The sequence below is a fragment of the Mus musculus genome, chromosome 10 (assembly GCF_000001635.26).
Source record: "Mus musculus strain C57BL/6J chromosome 10, GRCm38.p6 C57BL/6J".
NCBI lineage: Eukaryota > Metazoa > Chordata > Mammalia > Rodentia > Muridae > Mus > Mus musculus.
This window is the reverse complement of record NC_000076.6, coordinates 19,621,919-19,635,884: the sequence shown is the minus strand read 5'-3', so window position 1 is coordinate 19,635,884 and position 13,966 is coordinate 19,621,919. Positions and strand designations below refer to the sequence as shown.

The 13,966-nt window shown below is 40.3% G+C and overlaps 1 protein-coding gene across 1 annotated transcript; it reads right to left on the bottom strand.

Annotated features, from left to right (window-relative positions):
- Positions 1–1,203: 1,203 nt before the first annotated feature.
- On the bottom strand, positions 1,204–13,857 carry Il22ra2 (interleukin 22 receptor, alpha 2). The gene is made up of 5 exons (NM_178258.5): positions 13,788–13,857; positions 11,349–11,484; positions 9,078–9,256; positions 4,102–4,271; positions 1,204–3,116 (listed from the first exon to the last, which is right to left on the bottom strand). The coding sequence occupies exons 1-5, from the start codon at positions 13,843–13,845 to the stop codon at positions 2,967–2,969; spliced, it is 693 nt and encodes a 230-aa protein (NP_839989.2). The 5' UTR covers positions 13,846–13,857; the 3' UTR covers positions 1,204–2,966.
- Between the last annotated feature and the right edge of the window lie 109 nt (positions 13,858–13,966).

Genomic DNA, 13,966 nt, shown 5'->3' with positions numbered 1-13,966 from the left:
TTTGGGAGCAAGAGAGGAAAATAATAGATCAATTTCATGCAAAATGTTGATGTTTATATTGGCCAGGCTTCATACACGAAAGAAAACTTATGCCCTGAGGCTATTATAGAAGTGATTCATAAAAGTTTGTTTACTAACACTGCCCTGGCCATTTCCAGTCTAAATTTGGATTATTGAGAAAAAATTCTTTGAGCTAGGCTTGTTTGCTGGTGCCTGCCATATCAGTCCTTGTGAGGCTGAGAAAGAGGATCATACATTTGAGGCTAAACCTATATAGCAAGACCTCTTGGTTTAAAATTAAAGATATTTTGCTCTTGAAGATTATATTTTTAGAGCTATTGGTCTTTGGTAGAGTATTTATGTAGCCTTTTGACCTCAGGAGAGTATCACACTGGGCCTCAACTGTTCTAATGAGTAGATATGAAATCCCCTTAGTTTTAGAGCCAAGAAAACTGAAAATTAGACCAACTGATATAGCCAAAATGAGAATTTTCTGAAAACACAAATACTTTATTGGAACCATCCCTGTAGAGCCCTGATCAGAATAAACACAAGCTCCTGCAGGGCCTTCCAATGTTTTGGCTATGGCATGAGACCCTTTCCAGCATGTTCTCCTGAAAACATAAAAGTTTAAAGAACAATAAACAAAGACTATTTTGGCTAATGTAGTACATAATCTATACCACACACATTTGTGTTGTCTCATTCAGAGATCTTCTGATTGAACGTGTCGTAAGTTAAGTCTAACTAAAGTAGGAAGAAAAGGCAATTTGTCATTGACTTAGAACCCAATGTGCTGCAATAGGGCTGGTTCTCAGCCCAGCTAGATTATGTTGTTGAAGATCCCTCTGAGAGAATGACTATCAGTAACAGCAAAAGTGAACTGGACTCTGAGGGTGTCATTCAGGAGTCCTGGGCTTCCTGCTAAGATGAGGGATGGGCGTAAAGAGAGGACCAATATCTGAATTAATTAAATAGAGTCAGTTCCAGGATTATCAGCCTTGGGTACAATCTGGTTTCTGATGCAGAACAGAGGACACATCTACTTCAGTTGCACACTGTAACTCTGGCAGGTCATGCTTCATGGGCACCTGGAGGCTTGCTTGTAGGTCTCCATTCTCGCTGTAACCCCCATGAGCCCAACATGACTAAGTAAGAGTCCATCAGACAGACACACATCAAATAACAGCTACTTCAGTGTGTAAAGTACAAAGTAAGATTTATTGAAGTACTTAGACAATATATTCTTAACATGATCCAGAATGTGAAAATCATAATATATTTCAAAGCATCTTATACTTGTGTGAGGGAAAACCCAAGCAAACAAAGTCAAAGCAAAACTCTGATTGCTGACAACACTCATAAACCAACAATTGCCTTTTGTATTATGAGGAATTAGACTACTGAGTCTTACAACCTAAATGCTGGGACCACACATGGTCCTGATTCCCAAAGAGGAGTTATCCTTCTCAAGTCTCACCCTTCCCAAAGTACAAAATAGAAAATAAACAAACAACGAACAAAAAACCCAAAGAATTCCCAAGCAGGTACTAAGCCACAAAAGAAATAAAAATTGAATAATTCAAAAATAAGAATGAAGGCCAGTGTTTTCTGAACACACAGGACAGCCAGGACAATGCTCTTGCTTTTCACATGTCTCTTATGTTCTTAATGGTCTGTGACCATTTACCATTAAAAAACGTAAGAAGACAGACGTACCGACTATACTTTTCAGAGTTATATTTTGGAGCATCTTTCATGAAGATCACAAATGTTCTCTCCTACATGTATTTTCAGTAGCTGATAGTCTAAGCTCAAGAGCTAGAGAAAGGCTTAGAAAAGCTGGTCACTTTTTGAGCCTTAGGCCACCTGATCATTGCTCAGGAGATGCAGTGTAGTCCACAGGGCTGTGAGTTTCCTTATAATCTCAGAAATAATTTAAGCATCCACTGTGTGCCTTTGGCTTCAAGTCAAGGTTCCTGTATGGACTCCAGTGTCTCCAGCCCAACTCTCATTCTGTGGACAGAGAGGCCACTTTGCCTGAATGGCTGAGTTATCACTGTGGCTTATATGTTTCTTCTGTCTTTGCTGCTGAAAAATATATGCTGCATTTAGACAACATAGGTTAAATTCTAAGGCACTATTAAAAGCAAAACCAGAAAGGGTATTCTTACTAAGATTATGTGTTAAGTGATGGGAAATTGCATTATGAAGATTTTCTTCGATATTTACATGCTATTATTGAAAATCTTATTCTAGAGATCAATTCAGAGCCACAAGTTTATTTTTAGAGAGATAGTTCACTAAGTAGAAATACCTTATAAGAAATAAAAAAGACATTAATATAAAATAGAAATGCACAGAAGTATACTCATTCACACAAAATATTAAATCAGTGTATCTCTGGCAAAGTAAAAGGCTTAATAGAGTATAAAATTATTGTTGCAGGATTTTCTATATATAATACTTTAAAACTTATTACAACATTTATTAAATGCCTACTATTAATTGATTCTTATTTGAGGGTTAAACCAGAAAAAAGATTATTGTTAGGGTTGATATATTCAGATAAGCTTCCATTTTTTATAGAACATTTCTATCTTAACATCTTATCATGTTGATGCATGGTCTCATTGTGTGGCCCTGGCTAGCCTGGAACTCTCTATGCAGACCAGGTTGGCCCAAAAGTCAGAGATCTGACTGATTCTGCCTTTCAATGCTGGGATTAAAGATGTGCCTTACCACAAGATCTTTATTCTTTACCTTCTCTTTAAATTCTATTTTTGAATCTGTTCAAATTTACTTTATAACTGAAATAAACAGAAAAGAAAGTACTGACAAAGAAATCCTTGAAAAGTGTGGGTAGACATTGCTCTAAGAAAATCAAAACAGAAGTTTAGTAAGCTGTTCTAGGCAGAAGACATCCCGTTCTCAATATGCTTCCGGTTTTAGCGCCTCAGACCAGTTCATGGAATGTGCACACATCTCTCCTTGCTTCTTGGGCTTCTTCTGTCAAACATGGGCTGGTACATTTCAGCCACTACGCAGTAGCTGGAATGAGGTATCAGACCTTCAATTTCAACAGCTCTCTGAGTTCCTTCATAGGCTTTTTGCTCCTACACAGAAGGAGAAATCAAATGATAAGCGGTTTCCAGTGGGTAATTAAAATCAGTAAGCTCTGTGTGGTAATGGTGAATCTTTAAGGAAACCCTCCTTCACCAAAGCCCCGGGTTGTAACTGGATGAAGCCACGTGTTGAGTGGTCATGCCACAGGATGTCTCCTGGAAGGCTAAGGATGGATGGAACAGTGACCAGAATCTCATTTTCTAGTATTTGAGCTCTGAGTAAGGAAATGCCATGGACTTGTAAGGTCAGTTACTCTGGAGGTGTGAACGTGGCCCCTGAGACACAGTGAAGACAGAGGAATTCTGCAGAACCCCAAGTCTGGCAGCACCTGTGTCCTGTTTCTAGATGTCATAGATGGCTTCTTGTTTCTTGTTGAACTAGCCCTCTTCTTTGTGTTTGAATGTTTGCTCTCATCCTTCCGACTAACGAACCCTGACTTAGATGGAAACATAAAAGGGACATTCTGTTCACCTAGATAAAGGTGTGGGCAATGGATTTTCCAGGATAAGCTACCAGAGCAAGTCTACCAGACAATGTGATTAAAAAGTGACTGAAATAAATAGAGAGAGTAAAGCTAGTATAAATAAGCATTAACGGCAGACAGATGGAATGAAACATTAACACTAGCTTCACGTGTTGAAGTCTAAAGGGAGCAGAGTGAGTACCGGAAAGGGTATGTATGTACTATACACACACACTACACACAGGGATAAAGGGTATGTATGTACTATACACACACACTACACACAGGGATAAAGGGTACATATGTACTATACACACCCAGTACACACAGGGATGCACGCACACATAGATTCTGATAGTGATACAGGCACTTGCTTATCAGTGAAGATGTAAGAACAAAAACCAGGGAAAGATCTGGAGACGTGACAGCAAACAGGCAGGCCAGTCATGTGATACAATTTAACTGTTAGTTAAGTAAACAAAGGAACCAGGAGTCCGTTCATCTGACCTCACCTTCTCTAGTGAATTGTTGATTGTGAAAACTCTGTATACTAAGCCGTAGTAAGTTTCCATGGATGCATTTTTTCCACTTTGGTTTCTATTTGGCAACTCTGGAGGACGGAGAAGCACCCGCAAAGATGCGTTAACTCGGGTTATAGTCACGACCGGAGGATCTAGTTTTGCTGGAGAAAGAATAGGGATTTTGATAAAACATTCAAACAACTAAAAACTATAAATAGACACTGTGCTTCTCCATAAATCACTGTAGTGTTCAGAAACGTGGCAAAAATCATTATGAAGACAGTTTTTCTTCTATTTTTAAAAGACTGATATGATTCTGTATATTTCAATATTGAGTGAGTCTCTACCAATCATTTTGTCAGCATGATGATTTTGTTATAAAATTAAGTATAAAAGTTATTTGAAGGGAGGACTTAGAACAAGGAAGATTTTATTTAGTTCCTTAAAGAAGTAAGATTTCAAAACAGCTTTAAAACCATTCAAAGACTTGTAGCTGTAAAGTTAATTCAAAAGGATTATGTTGTATATTATGGACATTGTCGGACTAAAAGAGAGTATTTGGTTCATGCATACTGTTGTCAATAGCCAGGTTATTATTAATAGAGTAACATTCTTGTTTTAATTGATTCCAGATTCACTAAATTTTCAGTGGAGAATTTTCTTGCTTAATATTCATTATAATTTTCATTTTATAGATTCACATCTTTTATAATTCTTGACATTTATTGTAGATACACATACACACACACATCCTATGCACATAGATACAGATCTCTGTAGGGTTTTTTCCTCCTGAAATTTTGATTCAGTATCTGGTAAACTTTTTTATTGTTTGTCATGTATTTTACTTTCTCTTATTTAAATTTTTTTCTTTATGATAAAATATTGATTTTTTTTCAGACCTGTTTTTTTTCTTTTAATCTATGAGATTAATCCTTTGATGTATCTGATCTGTGTTTGAATTCACAATTTTTACTCCAGAGATTTTATATTTTGTAAGTCCACCATATTTATCATGTTTTCTCTTCAAACTTCTGTTTGGAAGAGGCAACATTTTAATACAGCCCCCCTCCTACCCTGGTACATAATTTAGAACCAAAGTAAATTGGGTTTTCAAACATCTTGAATTTTTATCTGATTGCTTGAAAAAGGAATTTCCCTGTATTTATACTTCACCCCTCCAAGAGATTTGGGATTTAATCTCTGTTGTGCGCGTCATGCTCTAAGTTCTGCTGACCAGAGAGCTCTCTCACCCCCATGGAGAACAGCCCTATTTAGTTTTGTAAGGCATTGTAATATGTGTTTAAGTTTTTCTAGACAAAAAAATGTAACATTATTATCACATTTGACATCGCCACACACCCTTTCTTTTGTGTGACTCCTTGTTTACAGGATCCCATTGTAGACCTTCCTTACCAGAATATAATATTTACAGAGCATTTGCTCCTTGTGGCCCAGCAGTGATCACCGAAGGAGCTTCACAATCATGAGCATTCAGAGCCTGATTTTTAAAAAGTTTCAATTCATCATCTTGGATTTTTATTGTTTAGTGCTCTTCCTAATTTTAGACACCCATGTTTTGACCTTTTGTCAGAGGGTATATACTCAGAATTACCTATGGCATAGCTAAGCCAGCCACTCCCCATCCTCTCCCCTTTCATGTTTTTGCTGTGCAGAGACTTTTATGTTCTACATAGACTAGATCCCCAGACAAGACATCACTCCTGTCCTAGAAACATTGCCTCCCTGTGGTGTTAGTGAATTTAACAGGTTGTCAGTCTCTTCCTGTCTCTTCCTCTATTTGTTACAAATCTTCTAAAATTCTTGCTGCTCGGGTATCTTTTGGTGAAATAGCCTTAATGTCTAGTCTCATAAAATAGTACCTTTCACTCAATACACTCTTTCTATCCAAATTTATCAGTGTCCATGGTAGCATACGCAAACGATGCATAGATTCATGTCTTTAACCGAAGGCATCCTTAGCTCTGAGTACTGGATCTGTGCAGCCATTTTGTGTGGGTAGTTCCACACATCTTCAGTTCAACATAGTAGAAATTGAACTCATATTCTTGATTACCTAGCATGCCTCAAAACTTCTCTTTTCCCATGAAATACCATAAAAAAATTATCTCTGGTCTATGTAGCTGTGCCAGAGACAATGTAGAAACTATCTTTGCCATGTTCTTTTTCCCTTTCTAGTAAACCCAACCTGTCCCCATGTCCACCCAGGGGTACTTTTTCTACAGTGCTTTTGTTGGTCCTAATTGAAACCACAGCCTGTTTTCTGTAGCCTGCTACAGTAGTCCAACTTCCCTTTCCTTCCCCCTGTCACAAATCTGCTAATATAATCTCCTGTGAAGTCTGATGATATGGTCAAAATTTCAATTTATAAGGCTAGGACACTGCTTGGTGTTTTAGTACTTGCTCGTTATATATACACAGTATTGAGTTTAATTCTCAGAAACACACACACACACACACACACACACACACCACCACCACCACCACCACCACCACCACCACCGCTGCAGCCGCCGTCACCACCATCACCACCAGCCTCCACTTTAAAAAACACATTTCTTTTCCTGGAAGGAGTCGTAACTCCTGAGGAGGAAGAGGACACGGTCACAACTGGCTGCCTTTCGGTCTGCCCCACTGCATGCTCTGCTTCTCTCTATCAGCTGCGTTTCAGTCCAGAACACATGTTTTAATTCCTCTTGCAAGAGGGCCTTGGCAAATGCTGTTCCCTTTGCCTAGAATGTTCTTCCCTTCCTTCTGTCTGCTCATACACAATTTTCGTCATAAGAGATCTGCTCAAGTGTGCTTTCCCAGACTCTTTCCCTGAAACCACTGGCCAGGTCCCTCCGTGGTTACAGCCTCATGGAGCTCGCTGTGGTTTTGTAGAATCTATCACAGGTATCACTTTGTGGGCTTGTGGTCATCGTTAATGTGTGTCTTCCCTATTAAACAGAAAGCTCTGGGAAGAAAGAGGCTTGTCTGCTTGCTCTGCTTTCCATATTGGAAAGTATCCTGGACCAGACAAAATTGTAGTAAGTACCTTGGAAATATTTTCCATGTGACCAAAGGAAGTATTAGGCCCAAAGGAAACTCTATTTCTCCAAATTCCAAAAGGCAGAATGGACAAATGGCTTATCTGTGATGCCATTAGCACTCCAAGGTTCAGGCTGGCCTCAGGCTCCTCACGATCAAGTACCTGTTACACACTTTGAGGTTCTTGCTGGCATCCTAGCCCTCCTTGACTCTCTTACCCTAAACTTCTCCAGCTGGCGCTCTTTCTTTCCCCAAGCTACTCATCTATTCGTTCTTCTTTTATCTCTTCTAGTTTTTATATCCTCCGTCTCCCTCCTGCTTCTTCCAGTTTGCTGGCCATGTTCAGTCTACTTTCTCCCTACCTGGTCTGAACTCTTTCAGGTACCTCTGGACATTCTCTTTCTCATATTTGCAATAAAAGGCTTCCCTTAACCATGCCATAGAGTAGTCATGTCATCTGTTTAAGATAAGAGGCAAGTTGATTTTTTATATGACATAGCCTATGCACGAAGTCCATATATACATTTTAAACCCCCCCCCAAAAAAAGAAATCTGGTACATTGAAATCCTACTGCACACAGGATGACACTTCTACATAGAGATTTTTCCTTATCAGTACCTTTGTTTTCTAGATAGAAATCAGAAGTCAGAGCTTAGTGAACTATGACGTGGTGCATCTCAGAGCAGGTCTTGGGAGTGCCAGTGCATACAGGTGGCTCATTAGCTTTCACAGCAGGCCCTAGGAACATACTGTCCTCAGATCATAGAAACATGTTTTTCAAAACATGATGTTTGCGCAACCTCGGGAGCTGGAGAAAAGGGCCAAGTTGGATGGTAGAAATCAGAGTAGTGGGTGGGGCTCCTTCCAAGTGCTCTGAATAGTACCCCAACGTGGCTGTTTAGACACTCTTTTCATCCCTGTGAGGCTCTCCTCTCATACAGTATTGAAAGAACACTCCACAAGGTGTTTTCTTTTCCAGGAAGGGTAATATAGAAACAGCCTAAACTCATGTTAACAGCATTCCATTTAAGTAGGACAGCCAAGTCTCCACCACTCCTCTGAGACAGCGTTTTTGGCCGTTCTTGCCTGATGGGTCTAGTGGATCACACTTTGTTGAATATTTGAACTTAATCCCATTTCTAGGCTAAAATATAACAAATGACTCACAAATACCCTGATTGGTACTAATCAGCTTGGCCATGCAGGCTCCTTTACATCAGTTATAGAATTGTCTATGGAATGTCTTGGACTCAAGTTTCAAGTTGTTCCCAGGGGGTGAGGTGGGGTGAAGCTAGAGAACACAGATGGATTTTTAAATTCTTCTGCTCATTCCCTAACTTAAAAAGTACAAAACTAACTAACTAACTAACTAACTAACTAACTAACTAACCTTTCTTCTGAGTTCCACTGCATCTAGCATTTTGGATATAAGTCACAAAGTTTAAATCTAACTGAACATTGCATCTCTTAGATGAGATAGATGAGTCCCAAAACTCTTCAGACCATGGCAAGGTTTGATAAATGTCTGCTGGACATACAGTATTCGTACTTAGAACTAAGAAATTTTTTTCAAACTTTAGGAAAAAACTACTGTTTATAGTGAGTATAAATAAGAGGGAGAAGTTATGAGAAGTGAGAAAGCTTTTGGGGTAATCGTAGAAATAATTGTTTCTGAGTTTATTGGAGTTAACGGTTTGAAAAGGTTTCATGTAAGCTGGGCCCTGGAGCATTGGCTGAACCTCTGTCCTAGATTTCCAAGGTTGTCAAATAATAAAAGTGAGTTCCTGGTGTAGTCCTGAGGATAGCGTCAAGTAAGATGAGAGCAAGTGTCTCGGCACAGCACCTGACCTGGCCGACCATCCAGAGTTTGTTCAAAGGCAGAAGAGAAAAAGGCCAGGAACTCGCTGGAACTCACTTTCCCACCATGGAGTGAAGCGGGGTGTCCTGGTCCAGGCAGAGTGGCGTCCAGCACAGGCCGTCATCACCCTCCCGTAATACAGCTCGTATGGGTCTAAGGTTTCATTGGTCAGGTCACAGAAGAGCGCCGTGGTCCCCCAGCAGTCAACTTTATCTTCCCATTGGCTCTGTCCATACCTGAGGATGGGAAAACACACAAATATGAGTTTCTTCTCTACCATCTGAGGACTCATTTTTCCACTGAGCTAACTTTCTATAGATTGAAATTTTATGCTATCTACAAGAATATATAAAGTTCCTTCACGCTAACCACGCTGTTAGCTTGCTGGAGGGTGAGATTTACTTTGAAAACTTCTGGCTAACATAAAGGTTTATTTCCTTAATATGCAATAGTGTGTTTCTTCTGGTGTCTGGCCTAGCTTCCAATTCAGGTATTCGCCTTCTATATTCTTAACACTTCTGAGGCCTCAACTCTGTGATTCCCCGCCCTCTGTACTTTTTATCAGGTTGCTGTTGAGTTAGTTATAAGGCGGATTCTGAGAAGTTACTATCACATGCCATCTCAGGTGATGCTTACCGAATGAATATGTGTGGCTCAGCTCTTTCTTGGGAACGGAGTAGAAGTGCTACTGACAGCTCCTTAGGAAGCTCTGGTTTTAAGGACTGGGAGAGGAAACACTGAAAAAACTGGCGGGAAGCAAAAGGCCAACCTGAGCCCATGGGATGATATGACAGTCAACAGGAAGACACACCTTATTGTCCTATCCCTCACAAATCATGGGGCGTGGCAAGAAGAAGACTGGGGAGGAAGGTTCCCTGGTTGAAGGACTTACTTTGTAGCCATATAATGAGCCATATTGCTGGTTCCTGTACGCTAGAGTCTATATAGTAACAGCACCTTCATGGTGTTAGGATTAAAACAGAAGCCACATCAGAAATGCAGCACAAGTTGATAAGTCTGACTCCTTCATCCTTCATCAGTGTCTCATTGTCTCTGCTGGGAAAACACATCTTTTCTGGTGGACTTTCCTTTCCTCTAAGATTTTGTATTTGCTGTATTCAAAATGATGTGGATGGTAACTAACTATGAGCCATACAAACTGGGCACAAACATGTGAAAGTCCTCAAAAAGTTAGAGCTACTCTGAGGTCTGAATTGGAGACAGACTTGGGAACTCTCTTAAAGAATGACAGATTAAAGTTCTACAGAGTCTTCGAGCTTAATCTTAGCTTTGTTGTAGAACAGTTTCAATTCCACTTATTGCTTTGGCCGCAGACAGGCTCATTTTGGACCCATTTATATTGCCTGCAGGTAACAAATGAGTAGAGTACCAGGTTCCATTTCTACACACCACAAACTTCTCCAGCTAGATACCAACCGAGCTTGGAAACAGAGAAATAGCCACTGACAAGAATAATACGTTTTACAGAGGGGATTAAAGAAGAGCAAACTTCTGGGACAGTCTTTTCTAAATGAACTCACAGGGAAATCTGAGCAAGGATTTCCCTTCCCCCACCACATGACTGAAGGGACATAGATGGATTTATGGAGTAAGAGTGTTATTCCGGCTCAAAGCTGTAATCAATCGCTCTTGCTTTTTAGTTAGCCGAGTTCTCAAACTATTTAGTGGAAGAAGAATCTCAAAAACATTATGGGATGCATAAATAGAAAACCTGCCACTTTCCAATCAAGACTGACCATTTCCTGGCCTTGATAAAGGAATGAGTTCATGTCACCCGAGTTTTGGCATTGATCCAATAAAAGGAGTTTGCAGATCTTGTGAGAAGAACATGCAACAGCATGCTCTAATGTGTGTACGCACTTATAGAAGTCATTACTAATTATAAAGAATTTTCTATATAGTGAACCAACCCAAACTATAACTTACCAATTAAAAATATATTTTACATATGTCACTGTTTGCCTCAAGTTTAACCACCAGTGGCCTAGGCTTAGCTGAGTGTTTGCACTGGGCTAAGCAAGTGGCTGCCAGCACTCATTTGACATACTGAGGAGCCCTTGTGCAGTGGAAATGCAGGAAGCTGAAGGTCCCCTTTTTGAGCTCCCTAGACTGCATACAACATCATATCCTTGTGCCATGTCACAGGACAACCTTCTGTTCCCACCTCTGCTTCTCTCAACCCCCCAAAAAAACTTTTCAAACAAACAAACAAACAAAGCAAAATCCAAAGTGTTCAGCTCCTCACACTCCATTGCAACCCAGAACATATTACCCCATGGCCTTTCTCTGCCAACAGAGTCTACTTACATCTTGTACTGCACAAAGTAGATGCTGTTGTTGCTGGGGAGAGAGCTCCCTGCTTGCCAGTGCAAAATATTGTGGAAATTTCTGGACTGAAATCGGACCTTCTGGGGCGTCAGAGATACACGAGCTGGTTGTATTTCTAAGGCAGCAAGAACATCATTGGACATTACTGTGAGCATTGCTTTTTGGGGGGGTTTTGGCATGGTTTTCATGAAGTCTCTGCATTAGGAATCTCTGGGGAAGTCGCTCTAAGTGAAGGCAGTGGTGATAGGGTTAGAAGTCAATACTGTTGACTCTTCAATATGATTATTTTGATGCATGGTCAAAGTCCCCTCCCCTCTCTCCTTAGTTCTAGTGAATCAGCTCAGGGCAAGTTCTCTGACACTGAGCTATACCATAGTCTAAGGTAAAATCATAGAATGATGTGTGCTTCACACCAGGAAAAATTGGTAATGATGCCCGCCTTCAGCACACCCCAATGGGTAGAGGAACTAAAACTCATGGAAAGAATATAGTCTTTAGTTTATTCCCATATAAGAGTGGGGTGATGACTATGATGAAAGACCTGTCTCCTTGCTAAGAGTACCCAAGTGGAGTTATTCAGAGGCACTAACCTATCGCAGTGGGGAATTACCCAAGACCCGATGTGGGCTCTGGTAGGGGTGTGAAATCATAGACAGGTGAAGGAAAGACTTTTTTGGCAGGATTATTTGTGTTTTCTTCTTCAAATCATATGGTATGGGTGGCTTCGCTTTACCTGCACTTCATCTTATGGAGAAAAGAGACCTATAACATTTTATTTCAGAGTCCAAAGTTTCTGACAGGAGAGAAAAGAAGAGTTTCCTTGGGTATTTCTACTTACTGACTTAATGGTGGTGACAATTTTTTTGTATGTATTTTGAAGGCCTCCTACAAGGCATGGATGGTGGTATGGACTTGAGGTATGGACTTGAAAAGAGTCTATTTCCATGTACCCAAACCACACCTGCTTAATCCATCTTAGTACGTAAGTATTTTCAGAAGATGACAGGCACAATTTCTTGAAGATCCACCCAGAGTTGAACTGATAACCTGAAGATGGTTGGCACCTGCTGTCCTTGGGCTCTCCTTCGATTTTTCTGACATCTCCACTGTTACCACTGTCTCCAGCAATGGCCCACAGTGCACCAAGCACTGAGGGACTTTCCCCATCATCTGCTCATCGAATTTGCCCAGCTCCTCCATGATAAAGATTCTGCCACCATCTTCCTCTTATGGTCTAGAGACCAAGCCTTGGATAGGTGAAAGAACCTTCCCAGGAGAAACTGTTAATGCTGATTTTATGCTTAAGCCTACTCAACATCCTGCTTCTTACTACTGAAAGCTGAATCTGAAATCCTGGGTGAGAGGAGTCCAAGTGGAAAGGCATCGACATCATCATCATCATCCAATAACAGTTAGCTTCTGCCTCCTTCATCTATTTCTCTCTTGATATTTATTGATCAGATAGAAATATGTATCAGAAGCTATTATGCTCATTTCTTTTGATTTATCCCCAGACACCGACATAAGAGAGATATTTTTTATCACTGGATTTTCAGGTGTGAATACAGGTCATATCCAAGTTTACAGGAGTGGTAAGGTAAATTTTTGTGTACAAAAGCAGGTTCATTTTGCTAGCCCTTTAATTCCTGCTAAAGAAGTTCTTGTTACCAAGGACAAGAAGTATAGCTTACTCTAGTTCACATATTCCTGTCAGATAGAGGCTGGAGTTGCATTTATGTCGAGTTGTAGAACAACTCTAAAGTTTGGGCATTTACTTAAGCCACTTAAGTGAGAGGTCCCCATATATTGACTTGGGACTCCAGGAGCCTTTCTGAGATGTGAACTTTGATAAAATGTCCTTGAAGAATTTTCTGTAACCATCATTTGTTTATGGTATGTGTTCTGTGTGGGAGGCTGCTCTAAAGCACTCAGCATCTACACTAACTCAGTCCCACAATGACCTACAATCTTCAATCTACAGATGAGAAAATTCTCATATAGGATGTTACATAAAATGCTTGGTTTTCTGGATAGCAAATGGCAGGTGAAACCTAGGCTCTGACTATGTGCCTTAGGGCCTTGTGTCTTGTCCTTATAATCATTTGATGATATCAAGAGAAAGGCGGAAGGGGAGGAGGAAGGACGAGGGAGACTAGGGGGAGGAGAAGATAGATAGATAGATAGATAGATAGATAGATAGATAGATAGATAATATAAATTGTTTTCTGCCATGAAAGTGGCTCCTCGTCCTAAACACTCATTCATGGAACTATTCACTCAGGTTGCAGAGAGCAACTGGCCCCATGTCTGATTAGACCATTTAGTGACCTTACAAAGTCCAGTATGTCATCCAAGCCATTCTAACCCTGTCTTGATCAGACTCAAAACTGGCCAATGAAAAGGAAGTTAAGCACTTACCTGTTGCACTGCTCAAGAGTATGATGAGGAGACCTAGAAGGCAATGCTTAGGCATCATGGTTGCAAGTGTGCTTGTCTGGCAACCAGAGTTCCTTTCACTGAGGAGGCTGCTGAGAAGGGGAACTAAATCCACAAATGGACCGTCACTTCCGTTGGGCTCCACCAATGGCAAATGTTTC